At 48.4% G+C, this 15,412-nt stretch overlaps 2 protein-coding genes across 2 annotated transcripts in view; both read left to right on the top strand.

Annotated features, from left to right (window-relative positions):
* Window positions 1–4,320, top strand: part of MYO3B (myosin IIIB) — a 210,700-nt gene extending 206,380 nt beyond the window's left edge. Inside the window, exon 41 of the transcript XR_010431949.1 lies at window positions 324–4,320. The gene's annotated coding sequence lies outside the window, so the exon portion shown is untranslated. The remainder of the gene's footprint in view (window positions 1–323) is intronic.
* Window positions 4,321–7,739: 3,419 nt separating this feature from the next.
* On the top strand, window positions 7,740–12,142 carry SP5 (Sp5 transcription factor). Its single transcript, XM_064660941.1, has 2 exons — window positions 7,740–10,482; window positions 11,009–12,142. The coding sequence occupies exons 1-2, from the start codon at window positions 10,432–10,434 to the stop codon at window positions 12,059–12,061; spliced, it is 1,104 nt and encodes a 367-aa protein (XP_064517011.1). The 5' UTR covers window positions 7,740–10,431; the 3' UTR covers window positions 12,062–12,142.
* Window positions 12,143–15,412: the final 3,270 nt, after the last annotated feature.

The raw sequence follows: 15,412 nt of genomic DNA, 5'->3' as shown, positions 1-15,412 counted from the left end.
TTCATTAAAATCACACTGGTTTTGGTTTTGACAAAATAATTCATCAGTAGCTGGAAAATCATATTTAAGAATAGCTCACATACACTCTGGAGAGACAGGAATACAAACTAGTTCTCGATATCCTATAAGTCTTCATTTAGCTCTTTGTATATCAATGTATATTGGTAAATGACAGGAGCAAAACCTGGATTGAAACTTCAGACATGCAGAAAGGGTGCTGAACAAAGGTTAGATAGAAATAATTTTCCACATCCTCTAAATTGTCCTGAATGGTAAAGAGTAAAAAATACCACAAACTTTCATTCCCCTTTTGTACTCTGCAGACTCCCATGATTTGAACATGCCAGACACCTCATAAATAATGCCTGTAAGATTGTTGGAGGGAACCAGCCAAACATGGATCAACAAGAAGCTGGTAAAGGAAAATCAGTGTCTCAAAACTTGGCTGATCCAGGAATATCGTTGTGTGTTTGTGCCTCATATATTTGCGGAGCATCAGATTCTCTGTGTTTGATCATACACAGTGGTAGAAGGGTTCACTGGAAAAGGTTAGTGGAACACTGACTGAGAGGAGGAAAAAACTAGCAGAGAGAGAGTCTACTTGAGGTGGGGGAAAATTAGCTCTACTAACTGCTCCTGTGCGTGAGATCAAGGAAATACAGATAGTAGTATTACTTAATTCCCAAAGTTGTGTAGTAGCAAAGCTTGCAGATCTTTCTGCAGGGGAGGTCATCACCATTGAGAGTGATTGTTTTGATGATTGGCAAGTGAAGCTAGAGCTTGGACAGAATCCTGCTAAAGCAGAGAAAGGCTGGGCTGTAAAGGTAAGCAAGTATCTAGTTATTTCTGCTCAGTATGTTCAGTGTTAGAGTTATAGAGGCACATTTGGTTGTTCAGTACAGCCCACCTAATGTGTATTTTGTCCTTATAAAACAAAGGTGTTAGGCTCTAGTTTTTTACTTACTTTATGCTCTAATCACTGTCCACCAGGAAGAGTAGAAATATAGTTATTGTGGGCATATTGGCTTATTGCTCTGTTTGCACAGGCTGCATGTTTGTCTCCTAATTGTCTCCACACAGCCTCATTGCTGCCTTTCTGCCTGTCCAAGGTTGTCTGGGCTTTAGTCTTTGTCTGTCTTTTCCACAGAAAGATCAACATCTGCTCATAGTTCAAAGTTCCTAAAAGAATGCTCAAGTGTCAGAAGAGACTGACATGAAACTGGGGGGATAGGAGGGATATAGAAAAGAGTTTGGATTTTGCAAGGTGAATGAGGTGGAACATTATATTATATGGTCCCAAGTCATGTGCCTCTGCTCGTCAGTCCAATTCCCTACTCTTCAGTAGGGTTAATATATGACATAGGACAATATATGACACTGTGACATGATACAGTGGTCCCCCTGTGTTACCTTTGATAAAAAAATGCAATAATAACGTAGTTATCTCTTTATAGAGGAATTGTGAAGATAAATGCTTTAAAGATGATGTGCTCGTAGTGACTAAAGCTCCTCCCAATACACTCACTGCAGTTTGACCACCTTCTTACTCAGGGCTGTCACAGGATTTTGCTTGTTGATCCAATTTCCATAATTCCCCCAGCTCTACAGCTGCACTCCTGTTACTTAGAAAAATATCCTGAATATTCCCTACACACCTGGCTGCTATATCCTTACATACCCTGTCACTGGTAAACTTGGCAAGTTGACAGAAGTTTACAAAAAGAAGAAAGGGAAACTGTGAAAAATAATTGCTTTACTGGCTGATGGCAGGAGAGAACAGGGAAGTAAAGGCAAAATTTCCACCCCTTATCTAGTTTGAATATATATATGGGTTGAGTGTCAGAGGTGGCTTTATATGGCTCTGTAGAGTAAAATGTTATTTTAGCAAAAAAAGAACATACCACAGAGATGAAAACAGCTTCAGTCAATCACTCAGAACTGCTGTTCATCTTGATATTCTCATAATCAGTGACCCCAGCATTGGCATGTGTGATTCCATGCTCATTCTTAGTTTTTCCATTCAGTCTTGGCACCGATGTGGTGCCTGCTCAGGGGTTACCTTTTCTCTCCACCTAGATGATTAGCGTTTTGCTTCTGACCCCTCCTAAAATTCTGGCTTGCATTCAGGCATCTGACCAGTGATAGAGTCTGTGTAGCTCTGTTTCCTTTTTCCTACATCCCTCCTCTGCTGCTTTCTAGTTGTTGATGCTTTACTTGGAGCACTGCAAATAGTGTATAAATGATAGTGGAGCAGCATATGCCAAAGGAAAGAACAAAGCTGACTAGATTGTACTATTTCTAAGTATTTATAAGAAAATACTGATCAACTGGAGCTTGTCTGACTGGTAGAGCAACAGTAGACAGAGGAAGTGATTAGTTTTATGGGTAGTGTGGTCAAAATCCCTGTGAGGGCTATAAAATAGGGAGCAGCAACTGAATTGATGACTAGTGAGGCATATGGCATCTAAATTAACAGCGTCTCCCAGGAGAAGGTCATCAGGGTATCAGAAGGCTGAAGCAGAAAATTCGTTTTGTCTCTTCCTACATGAAATTTGTGTGATACAGGGATGCTGTAGTAATATGGAAAACCAGATAAAACTGGAGGTATAACACTTTGAGTCTTTGCTGTAGAGTTTAATGGATAAGGCTATGTACATTGCTAGAACTACCTCTAACCTCACTGTGTACATTTCTAAAACTTTATTTAAGAGGGATTTTGACTACTATGTTCTCTTGTAAACAGTTTTACTTCTAGAATCCAAACTATCTTACCCTTAGTTTAGAGCTAAGTAAATGAGAACAGGCGGGAGAAATTCATAAATCAACTGATAACTTTATCTCATTAAAGAGAATCATTGGCACTATAGAACAGCTGCTTTCTGAATCACTCCATGTGCCAAGGACACTTAGCATGGGTAGTGATGGAAGTGGAAAAATGGAGCAAAGTGTGAGGCCAGTTCAGTTTTTATGGGCATCTCTTCCACCAACTTCTGTAAGAATCTTGACAGAAAAAGAACATTATTTTTCAGCCCCAAACTCTAGTGCATTGATAAGGATGACAGCATTTTACAAAGTTAGTCTGATGACACTGATAAAATTGCATGACTTAGTGTTTTTTCTCCAGGCTTTTTTATCTTAAGACAAAAAAATTAGAAAATGGTTCTTTGTGGTTTAGTGTGACCTCTTAAGAAGCAGTCAGTGGTTTTCAGTCGCAGATTTCTGTGTCATCTGGGCATTGGAGTGCCAGCACTGTAACATCGTAGGCTTGCTCTTAGTTCCAAGCATAAGGATTAGGTAAGTTAGACTAATAAATTACCGTTTTATTGCATTATCTGTCCTTTTCCATGGACTGTTCTCTCTTTCATATGTAATATGTGATTCTCTCAGCTCAACGCTAGTAGAATATGGGGGCTTTCTTCATGTAGTAGGAAAATAGGAATGTGAGATTTACTGAGGGAGAGAAGCCAGAAAGTGTACCCATTTGAAGATCTTTTTTTCTTCCCATCCATCTCAGAGGTTCCAGAAGTGTGAGAAAAATTACACCATTCATTAGACTGTATCAAGTCATTGACATGCTGACGCCCTTGTTTTTGAGGAGAATACCCTTTCTCTTGTCCTGGGTTCTCAAACAGCTGGTCAAGCTGTTTGCCCCTGAGCAATAGGGGCTGACTGAAGAGTGAAATGTGATTTATTCCCACATTAGGGTTGTTTGCTTTGATTTGACGTGGCCAGCTAGCCAGCAGGAGGTACATGCCTCGGCCCGTGCTCCTGAGGTTTCAGCTGAGCTGGTGTAAGTTGTTTAAATGTTTGGTGAGGAGCAGCCTGGTAATCTGTGTACAGAACTGAGGCAAGGAGCTCCTCTTTCCAAGCCTGGAGCAGTTGTGTGTATGGCAATGGTTGTTCCCTTTGAAAAGAAGGGGAAAGAAGCTGATTCTACTGCATAAGAGTATGGTGAGAATGACTTCACGTTTCTGTAGTTCTGCGAGGATGGGAAGCATAATACAAACATTGTATATATTTGAAATAATTTTATTGATGGTATTTTTATTTTTCAGAATTGGAGGTGAATTTTTATTTGGGTAGTTAATGTAATTTATGCATTTACCTATTTATGTGTTATTCTGCATCGCTTAAGACATCAAGTTATGAAATGACACAGAAACATACTGTGCACTGCTTTCCTGAAAAGACTTTTCTGGCAGTCTACAAGAGCAGTGTTCACCTAGGGAGAGATAAATAATTTCAAAATTGTAATTGAAGCTTTCCCCAGTCTTTCATGGGATCCTGGGCCTGTGGTACCAACCAAGAAGACTGGCATTTTTTTTAAAAAAAACTCAATTTAGAAATTTGTTTTTTCTAGGTCCCTTTCAAAAACTCTCCCCCTGTTGGGGGACACTCACCTATGTCACAGTTGATAGGCACGAAAGAGGGCCTTTCACTAATATGTATGTATTACTGGAACAACCTACCTTAAAGGCATTATACAGAGAGGGTCTTCAGATTATATTTCTTGGTGTGAAGACAGTATCTCCTACCTAACACACCTTCAATGCCAGTCATGTCCCATATCTGTGTCCCTGTTTTGACCCTTACAATCCAGCTACCAGGCTTTTTCCTCCTGTCTCTATTTTTTTCCCCAGTTAAGGTGGAGTCGTTGAAGAGTTTGTATAGAGCACTTGCATTGTATAAGAAAGATTATGCATTTTTAAAACATTCTTGTTCAGTAGTCCTTGAAGAATGTATTATTTCAAAAGTGATTCTTGAAATATTGAAAAATATTGTCATCAGAAAATACTTAATCTTTTCTACACCAAAATATTCTGAAATTACAGCACAAGTTCATTAAATAACAGGTGCATTTTTACAGTGTGGGATTAATCCATTTAGCCAAATCAATAGCAATGTGGCAGCCATATGATCATCCAATATTTATGTGTAGATTGAACAGTGATCTTTCTGAATAAACTTTCTGCTGTTTCCAGTTCTAACACAGTATAGACACAGACAGCTGTTTAATTTGTCAATAAATATACTAAGCAACTAAAATTAATTACCACGAGACCCAGTTTTTAGATAATATACTCTCTGCAGTTAGGAGGCAAATAACAATGTAATTAATTGCCTTTTCATTCCATATTGAATAATTGCAATGCAAAAAAAAAGAATAGCTATACATATCTATAGTCATAAAATTAAAGGTTCCCATCCAGTCTTCCTCAAACAAATGCATTCCATCAAAAATATAGAGGCTTTTTTAACCTAATGTTTCCCCAAGTGAGAGGACAAGCAGGGTGCATACAGCAGATCCTTTTCAGCTGCTCACCAGAGTTTTGGCTTGCTTTCTGTTTTATAGAAGTCCATTTCTAGCTATTAGAGTTGTGACAAAAATGCAGCCATGTATGCCAGACACATAAAGGCATTTACAGAGAATTTGAAACGGTCATGTTGAACTAAAAAGTAACCCAGGCATTCCAAGTGGAGCCAAGAATAACACTTTCAATATTGTTATGATTAAGAGTCTGACTCTTTATTTTAGAGTATGGAAGCAAGGAAAGGAAGTATATCCAAAAATGTTCACCAATGTTCCCTAAGACAGGAGGAGGAGTCACAAAGGGCCAGCCAAGGAAGGAGCTGATGAATACATTAAGATATTTAAACCTTTGACTACAGGCAGTAAAACTTTGTGAGGCATAAAATTTGTTCTACTTTTCTTAAAGGGCAGCTCAAGTTTCAGAAGTTTGGGAAATCCTCTATTAATCTTTGTGAAATCCACACCTAGACTGGGAAATGTTGAGGCAAGGCTTTAAATCCTAAATATGCCTTTACATGTGCCGATCTTGTCTAGGGTCTTGTGTTTTTCCTTTATGCAAAGAAAAAATCAGGGGACACCATAGCAGTTTTTAATCTTTCTTTTATCTTCATCTACTGATGTCCAAATTGCACTCTGTGAACTGGTGACTCCTCTTATTATGCCCGTCATGTTGCCTACTGTAAAAATGTGAATATGCTGAAGTAAATAAAAATAAAATGAATGGCACATAACTCAGAACTGCTGGCAGTGTATCCACACTGGCTTGGAGCTGTATACCTAGGTTAGTTTACCTTCTTGTGAAACTTCTTGCTGTTGTGGATAGGTGGTTTCTGTTAATAAGTCTTTAAAGAGGCAGAATGAGGGATAGTGTGAAGACACTGCCTTTTTGAGCAAGCTTATTAAAGCCTTTTCAGGTTTAAATTCTGCCACCTCTCATGGGCAACTTGACCAGGAGGCTTAACTGTTAATACAACTGTTCACTTAAAAATGATCCTATTTCTGATTCTTTGTCACAATTGCTAAAGAACAGTATTTCTTTGAAGGCAACCAATCCCCGAGTTGGGGGCAGGCAAGTTGCCAGAGCCCATCCAGGCTTCCAAGGTTATTCATGGCAATGCTGGAAGATAGAGCTGAGAGACTGGGGGGATCACAGGAGGGACAGGGGAGTTTATGGCAGGGGATTGTGAAGGTCTTTGGAGGGACTGTGGATATCATGAGAGGACATGGCTGTGGCAGTGTGAGCCATCACTGGGACAGGCTCTGGGGTGGGGTCCAGGATGAGGTGCTCAGGGCCCAGGAGGCAGAGGCACAGCAGAAACCATGGAGGTGACCACTGGCACACAAGTAGCTGTTATTCCCAAGTCTTTTTTTTCTCTACTACCTGCATTCAAACCACAGAGCCCTACGTGGTGGTACTCAGGGATACCTGCATTTTAAAAGGTCTTGATTTTGACAACACATGTCTGTGAAAATGGTGATGATGACTCGTGGTTTATGTCCGCTGTGTTTAAGTTGACAGTAGCCACCCAGCCTGAGCCCCTCTGGCCCTGGGGGTGGTAGGGGTCTCGCCGTAGCAGGCAGGGACCCGTGGAGGCAGCAGGGCTATGCGAGCCGGGCCCCTTGCGCCTCAGCCCCGTGGCTGGAGCAATTCAGGCTCCAGCTCCTCTTGCATCCGGGCCGCCGTGCTCCCCCCGGCGCTGCCGCTGCCGCCCCGGCGGGCCAGAGCGCCGCTCCAGCCCCTACATCAGGTAGGGACCGGCCTCCTTCGTCTGCGGGCCAAAGCGGGGCTGCAGAGGCGAAATCCCCGCCGGGATGTGCCTGCCAGCGCCACACTCTGAGCTGCCCCTGGCCCGGCTGCGCCGCCGGGAGCACCCCCCACCCACCGCCGACGCTGCGCCGCCTCCCGCGCTGCAACTCATCTCTAGTGTCCCTTTGCTTTACAGTAGGATGTAGCAGCAGCCCATTTCTCATGGAAATAGTGCTTTGTGTAACTGAATTGACATTTGGCCTTGATACCTGTATCTCCTGATAACTGAAACAAATTTCTAAAATAAATATTGTACTTTGATCTTCCAGCCCTGCATTTTTAATGACAGCTCTGAACATCACTTCATTAAGAATACATTTCAGGAGACTGAAATGCTCCGAGTTTGAACACTAATTATTTGTACAGAAAATTATGACTGCAGCGTTTCATTTTTCAGCCCATTGGTTTCTTCCAGAAATTAGAATTTATTCTCGATTTTTAAGTAATGTGCTTTCTTGGATGCAGATTTATGGCATTTGTATTGTGGCATCTGTATAGAAACTTATCCAGCTTTCCACTAACTCTTTTGTAACGTGACAAATCGTTTTGGTTCATCGAAATATCTAGGGAAATAACGTATTTTAAAGACTGAGGGGAACCTCGGGGTGTTCAGTGTCTCCTGAGCTACCTATCCACTCTCATTTCGTTTAGAAACATTGTTCGGAGTATTCTCCTAGCAATTATTAGGTAAAACGAATTAACAAAAATCGAGGTAGGAGTTAAATCGGGCATCTCGCAGGACTTCGAGGTTGGCATAAGTTTGGGGATACAGAAGTTTAGGGACAACGCAAGTGCGAGCTCCACCGTTTCGCTTGTCCGGCGGTTATTGCTTCAGAAAGCAGAGGTCCGGGTCGGGCTCCCCGCGTTGGGATTCCTCCTCGTCTCCGGCTGCCCTGGCTGCAGCTCAGACTGGGGGGGACAATGAGTGCGCTCCTGCCCCGGTGCGGCTCCAGTGGCACGGCTGGAGCTTGGCCAATGAGCCCGGGCCACCCGACGGCTGCGGGCGGGGGTCGAGGCTGTGCCTGTGTGCGCTGCTGGCCGGGGCTCGCTGCAGTTCCCCGATTCCCGCCATGTCCCGTATGGACGCGGCTCAGCGCCCGGAGGATCGCGCACCGGCGGTGCTGGGAGGTGTTTGTGTGCGGTGGGTGGAGGTGCTGGACCCTGCGAGTCCTGCACCCTCGCAGGGAGAGGGGAAGCCTCGTGCCCTGCTGGGGGCTGCTGCCGGGCCGCGGGGTCCTGCAGCGGCGGCGAGGGTGCATTAGTGCCTGGTAAAAGCGCTGGGTGCGGGGCCCTTCTCTCCCTGTTGCCGACCAGGTGAAGCGGTTACCTGGCAAATGGGAAGAGCCTGATGAGGCTGCAGCGTAGAGGATCAGTGTTACACGAGGTCGAGCTTTTACTTCTCCCTAGAACTCAATATGGAGCCGTGGGAGAGGACTTGGCACTTTAATCCCTTCAAAGAAACCGATCTAATTCAAGCCCTACAAGTCTTGAAAGTCTTTGAGCGGACGGTGATTGTTTCCACAGGAAAGGCAGATAAAGATCTCTGTGTGCTGGCGTTTAAAGAGACTTCAGTGGCGGTGCGAATACAATTGAACCCAGCGACTGCGGGGAGGATCGAGTTACCTGTGCAAACAGCTCCGGAGGACCAGAGCCAGCCGGCATCTGCCCGAAAGGGCACCCCCACCCTCTCAGGACGAAGATGAACGTCCTCGTTTGGTACTTGACCAAGCAGGCCAGCGTTTCGGTTGGCCTCGGAGCAGATGGGGAAGCGGCGAGGAAAGGAGCGCGTTTCCAAGGCCCCCGGCGGAGCGCGGAGCTGAGCGAGCCCGCGGAGGAGCGCGGGGCCCCGCCTGCCCTTCGCGGGGCGGCTCAGCGCGAGGGGTCCCGCCAGCTCTGCGGCCCACTGAGCACAGCAGCCGGCGGTGGCGGCAAGCTGCGACCCAGATGTGCCTGGTGCTGGTTAGAGGGTCAATAGCCTCACACATGGTCGAACGCAAAGAAGGTTGGATCCTTCACACACACACGCATAGACACATATAGACAGAGGCCGAAAGGTGCGAGGTGAGGGAGCAAGAGCGCTTGGGGCCGAGTTAGGCTTTGTGGCAGGAGGTGGGCGAGCGAGTGAGGCTGAGACCAGGCAGCATCATCGGTGTTCCCGAGGAGCCCCCGACCCGCGCTCGCCCCCGGCGCAGGCAGGCCGGCTCAGCAGGCCCGCCAGGAGAGACTCCGGTCTGCATTTAAAGGAACTACGTCTTTCATACCCGACTGCCGCTAGGGAAGAGGAAACTTTTCCCTTCGGTTTCCCGGCTGCCCAGTTTGTCGGTGTCTGTCTGCGGGAGCGCTTGCAGCCTGTGGCAGCCCGCCGCCCCTCCCCGGGCCCGGCTGGGCGCCTGGCCTGGCCCCGCGCCAGGCGGGGGCTCCCGGTAACGAGGGGGCAGTGCTGGCGGAGCGAAGCGAAACAAACCCCGCTACCAGAGGAGAAAATGCGCAGTTATTTGCGGAGTCATATCGAGGGCATATCCCTCAGCCTCGGGGGAAGGGCGGGCGGAGGGAGGGAGCGGGGAGGAACCACCGACAATTACTCCAGGGAAGTTTTACGGCTGGGATCGACCAGCCCCGATCAGGTGAACTCGCTGTGTTCTGTTACTTTGGGTCATTAAACACTATCAGAGGGATCCGGAGGCAGATTTGTCGAGCGATAACAGACACGTTGTCACTTTAGGGCTCTGCCACAAATCCTTAATTGCCAAAGAAAAAAAAAAAAAAAAGGAGGGGGGAATCCAGTGTCTTGCACATCCAAGGCGAGGGTCTCTAGGCGGTAAGGGGTCCTTTGATCAAGAAAATCCAATTATTTGTGTATATACATTTCCCACATAGTGATTACTTCATTAATTGTCCCGCCTTTATCTCCTCCCTTCCCATCCCCCCTAATAATCAGTTCTTTTATCCAGACCAACAAACACACCATAGGAGCTTTGTGGATTCAAAGGATTTGCTTTCGCTTCTGAAAGAGCCGCTATTCTTTGATGATTGGGTAGCGGCAAACTTCAAAGCCATAAATCTTCCCTCTGACTGGTTGGCGGCCCAGCAAAGTCCTTATCAAATTCTTGGAGGTGATCCTGGCGCAGTCAGACAGTCCGCGGAGATCGCGCAGCGCGGGGGGGTGGGACGCGCACGGAGGCGAAGAGATCAGAAGGAACGGGAGAGAAGAGGGGGAGAGAGAAGGAAACTGGGCAGCTTCTCGTCTTCCCCTCGGCGTCCTCATGCCTCAGCAGTGCCCTGGCGCCTTCCCTTCGCCCCGGGCGCAGTAGCCATGGCCGCGGTGGCCGTCCTCCGGAACGACTCCCTCCAGGCTTTCCTCCAGGTCAGTACCCGCGCCCGGTGCGGCTCACGGGGCGCCGTGTCCCGCGGTTGTGACCCGCGTTGCGCGGGGGCAGCCGGCGGCAGCCGCCCCCCTCCTGGGGCTTCACCCCGCGGGCGGCCCGCAGAGGTAGGTGGCGACCTCCGCGGGAGTGAGGAGGCCGGGCTCGGGCTCCTCGGGCCGGCAGCTTCCCTCTCCCACCAGCAGCCCGGGAGTAATTCCGGACGGTGCTCCGTGGCAAGGAGGGTGAGGGGCACGGGGGCTGGCCCCTGCCCACAGCAGCCGCTTCCCCGGCCCAGGAGCGGTGGCGGGGCCGGCTGCACTGGTCTCTGGGCGGGGCGGGGGGGCCGGGCCCGTCCTGCTCGCTCGGCGCGCGTTGTTTTCGGAAAGTTTGCCGGCCATGCGGGAGCGGCGGGGCGAGCTCGTCCGCGCACGGGCAGCGGCGCGGGAAGTTTCCCGCGGGTCGGTGGCGGCGGGCGGCGAGTAACGGGCTCTCTTCCCTCTTTCCATCCCTCCCGTTCCTGCGCAGGACCGCACCCCCAGCGCCTCCCCAGACTTGGCCAAACACTCGCCCCTGGCTCTTCTGGCCGCTACCTGTAGTCGGATCGGACAGCCGGGCGCAGCGCCCTCGGATTTCCTGCCGGTCTCCTACGACCCGACACTGGGATCCCCCTCTAGGATCTTCCATCCGTGGAGCGGCGAGATGCCGGCGCACTCCCCAGGGGGGCTGCCGCCGCCGCATCCCAGCCTGGGACTGACCCCTCAGAAGAACCACCTGCAGCCCTCCTTCGGGGGGTCGCACGAACTGCCCCTCACCCCCCCGGCCGACCCCTCCTACCCTTACGAGTTCTCCCCCGTCAAGATGCTGCCCTCCTCCATGGCCGCCCTGCCGTCCAGCTGTCCGCCCGCCTACGTCCCCTACGCCGCCCAGGCCGCCCTACCGCCCGGGTACTCCAACCTGCTGCCGCCCGCCCAGCCCTGCCGGCAGCTGTCGCCCAACCCGCCGCCTGAGGACATCCCCTGGTGGAGCATCCAGCAGGCCAGTGCTCCGGGCGGCTGCGGCCACCGCTTCCCCGCGGCCGCGACGCTGCCGCGGAGCCTGGTGCTGGGGCACTCGGACTTCGCCCAGTACCAGACGCAGATCGCCGCCCTGCTGCAGACCAAGTCTCCCCTGGCGGCCACGGCCAGGAGGTGCCGCCGCTGCCGCTGCCCCAACTGCCAGTCGGCCGCGGGCAGCGCCCCGGAGGCGGAGCCGGGCAAGAAGAAACAGCACATCTGCCACATCCCCGGCTGCGGAAAGGTGTACGGCAAGACCTCGCACCTGAAGGCGCACCTACGCTGGCACACGGGCGAGCGGCCCTTCGTCTGCAACTGGCTCTTCTGCGGGAAGAGCTTCACCCGCTCCGACGAGCTGCAGCGGCACCTGCGGACTCACACGGGCGAGAAGCGCTTCGTCTGCCCCGAGTGCGGGAAGCGCTTCATGCGCAGCGACCACCTGGCCAAGCACGTCAAGACACACCAGAACAAGAAGCTGAAGGCGGCGGCGGACGGCGTCAAGCGGGAGGACAGCCGCGACGTGTGACCGCCGGCATCGGCCCGGGACCGCCGGCGGCCGCCGCCCCTGCGGGCCGAGCCGAGCGGAGCCGCGGCGAGTCCCGGGCTGGGGGTGCCCCGCCGCCGGGGGCAGGGCGGCCGTGGCGGCGGGGAGGGCGGCCGGTTCTCGGACTCGCGTCGGGCCCGGCGAGCAGGACCTCGGCTGCGGGCGGTCTCCGCGGACCCTCAGGCCCGGGACTGGCCGCTCCTAGGGCCCCGGGACCGTCCCGGGACAAGTGCCCGTCCCGCTCCGGAGCGCGGTTGAGCGGAGGCCGCGGGCGCTGGGGAGAGAGCGGGGTCGGCCTGGCCCGGCCGCGGGAGTCGAGGCTCATGGGCACCCGGGGGTGAGGTGGCTGCGTCGGTGTGGCCGCGCCAGGGCCCGGCCCTCCGTGCTTTCAGGGTAAAAGACTGAAGTTTTGTGTACAGGTTATTTAATAGTTACGTTTGAATACGCGTGTTCCCCTCCGTCCTCGGCCCCTCGCGGGGACCAGCATGAGATGTTTCTGTAAAGCGACCCGCGACCGCAGCGTGAAATAAACACGTTCACACCGGGGTCAGCAGGGACGGTCCCGCCGCGTCGGTCTCGTTTAATCCTCCCCCGGGCCCCTTCCCGCCATTTCCCTCTGGGGCGGCGGGTCGGCTCCGGCTCCATCGTGGCGGCCGAGCCGAGCCCAGCCCAGCGCACTGTGACCTGAGAGCTGCTCATGGTAAACACCTTTAAAATCCCCGTAGCTGCTTCGGACCGGCCTGCCTGTTGGCTTTGGTTGGTGGGTTTGGGGTTTTTTTTAATTATTGTCAGTATTTTGTTTCCTATGCATGAAGGTGAGAGAGAAAAGAGACATGCATGGTGCCAATACTGGGAGTGAATGTACAGGTCAAGTTCTGCAGACTGGGATACAGACTGAGCAGAGGTGGGCAGCAGTCAATGTCAATGCATATCTTGTGTTTTGTGGCCTGTTCTTAGAGAGGTCCAGGCCACAGGGCCAGTCATAAGCAGCCATTCCTGGCCTGAAGTCGTCTGTGGCACGGCAGAGCCAAAAATGCTTCCCAGATATTAACATTCCATAAAACTGCAGACTATAAGGGTGAGATATTTGTTACCCTGCTAGTAGGATGAAGTGGCAGTCACTGTCTTGCAGAGGGGCAGATACTTGGCCCAAAACTGTTTAAAAGTACCTGTTAGATGGTGACAGCTTTTAGGGTTTCTTATCTCTCACTAGGCATCACGTAAGTATGAGTTTAGGCATATTTCTTTTAAAATAATGACCTTTTTTACTGCAATGAGTCCCCTATTTATTTTTTTAAACTGAAATCTGTATAGCAAAACAAATGAGCAACCTGATCAGTAATTTGCCAAACTTTGCATTTTAACATAGAGAATTTGTTATTTGTTCCTCATATTTTACAAAGTCGACTTAATTTTCTGATTACCTGATGAGACAGTGAAATAAAAAGTGCCTTTGAAACTTCAGCAGGACTGATCTGGAACCATTCAGCTTCAGGTGAGATCCTCTGGCGGCAGTTGTCAAACAAGCTTTGGCACAACCAGATTGATAGAGATACTCTTTGCCATGGATTTCTGAATCAAGAAAAAACACAGCTTGATAAATGTTTGTGATGACAGGATGTGTAAAACTGATGAGTTTGTATGTATGTCAAATACTGCCAAGAATCTATTCTCTCAGGGAATAATGAGATGAGACAATACCAAAAGAACCCTCATATCTGAAATAATGAGAAGTTAATGGACAGTTACCATGGTACAGCTCCTTAAAAATATTTTAATGCTTACGATTCTAAATTAATTTCCCACACCATATTCTTAGGGTCAACTTACTAAATTAATAACCAAGCAGTTATCTTCTTTACTATTGAAGAATCTTCTATAATCTGTCCTTTGTAGAAAACCTTGTGAGAAATATGTTTAGCTTCATTAGTTAGCATTCCTTTGCCAAAGATTTAGGCTCTAGAAGCATGTTATTGAGGGATATTAAGTAGAAGATACCTTTAGTGTTCCAGACTGAGCGACAGCAAGGCAGGAAATAACTAATGGAACTGATCCAAAAGTCCTTAGTCAAAAAAGTCTTTGAGACAAAAGCACATCCCATTTGCTACTGATGTAGGATTTAAATATTTCATCAGGAATAACAATGTTTCTGCTTTTTAAAATGTTTCATGGCATACAGGGACAACCTACTTCCTTTCTTTGATATTAAGTTACATTAAGACTGTAGAGTTAGAGAACTTAGGACTTCTTTATAAGAGAGTTTGTTTCACTAAATAGTCTTTCAGTTCCCTGTTTGGATTGGAACTACTTAAAATGGACAGCAGTGGAAAGTGCCTTTGTCGGTGGCAGTACAGAAGAAACAACAGAGTACAAAAGGTGTCTTACAAGATACAATAATTGCCACATGGTAATGGCCTTTCACTGCTAAGTAAGTGCCAAGATCAAGATGAAGTATTAGCGTGAGCTGAAGCAATGTATTAGATGATTTCTGCTGTGAGTTTAGCCTGACTAAGAACTAGAGAACTGCTCCTCTTAGAGCAGGTGTAACTAGCAGAAAATAGCCTGGTAATCGTAGATGTGATGATTTCTAAGCTGGACCATTATGGAAAGATTTTTCTCCAGTTGGAAGACAGACTGAATTTGCCCAGCATATATGTGTGGTCTAGCCAGGCTATTTTAGGTTCTTCTTCATTTTGCAAGACACAACTTGTACTGAAATCCTGAAAGTTTTACCATTCACTTAAGTGTGAGCCTGCAAGTAATTCGGGTTTTAAGCAAAAGACCATCGCCCTGGCAGTGCCAGCACCATGTCAAGGGAGTGGTGGTATCTGATTTAAAAAAAAACCAAAACAGTGGCATGTTGTAGCCTATACACCTTGTATATCTGTGTAATGACCAAATTATAGCATGAAAGTGCACAGGTTGAAAATACATATGGTCAAAATTAGTTAAAAACTTGTCATGAGAGAGAGATGCATTTAAGCGAAAACCGTAGTATCAAATGATAATGAAAATCTTAATCTATGAGAACAGCACACACCAAAAAAAAGGCAGAAAATTGGGACTTAGGACACAAGATAAGTAAAAGTTTAGAATATTAAAAAAATACTTAAGGAAACATTATTTCTCCATAAAGTTTTTAAATAGTTCATTGGAAAAAGAGGGTATATCCGTCATAACTGTTTCATATTCATCTGTAAATAGCTAAATCCTATGATAGCTTTTCAATTGAAATCATTAAACCTCTTTAGTAGTGTGGCATTTAAATATACATATGACCTTTCAGATGTATGGGTAGAGCATTACAAAAATATATTGCTTACATCTCAAGAA

This window comes from Pseudopipra pipra, chromosome 7 (genome assembly GCF_036250125.1).
Source record: "Pseudopipra pipra isolate bDixPip1 chromosome 7, bDixPip1.hap1, whole genome shotgun sequence".
NCBI lineage: Eukaryota > Metazoa > Chordata > Aves > Passeriformes > Pipridae > Pseudopipra > Pseudopipra pipra.
The sequence above is the reverse complement of the archived record's forward strand: the minus strand, read 5'-3'. Positions and strand labels throughout refer to the sequence as shown.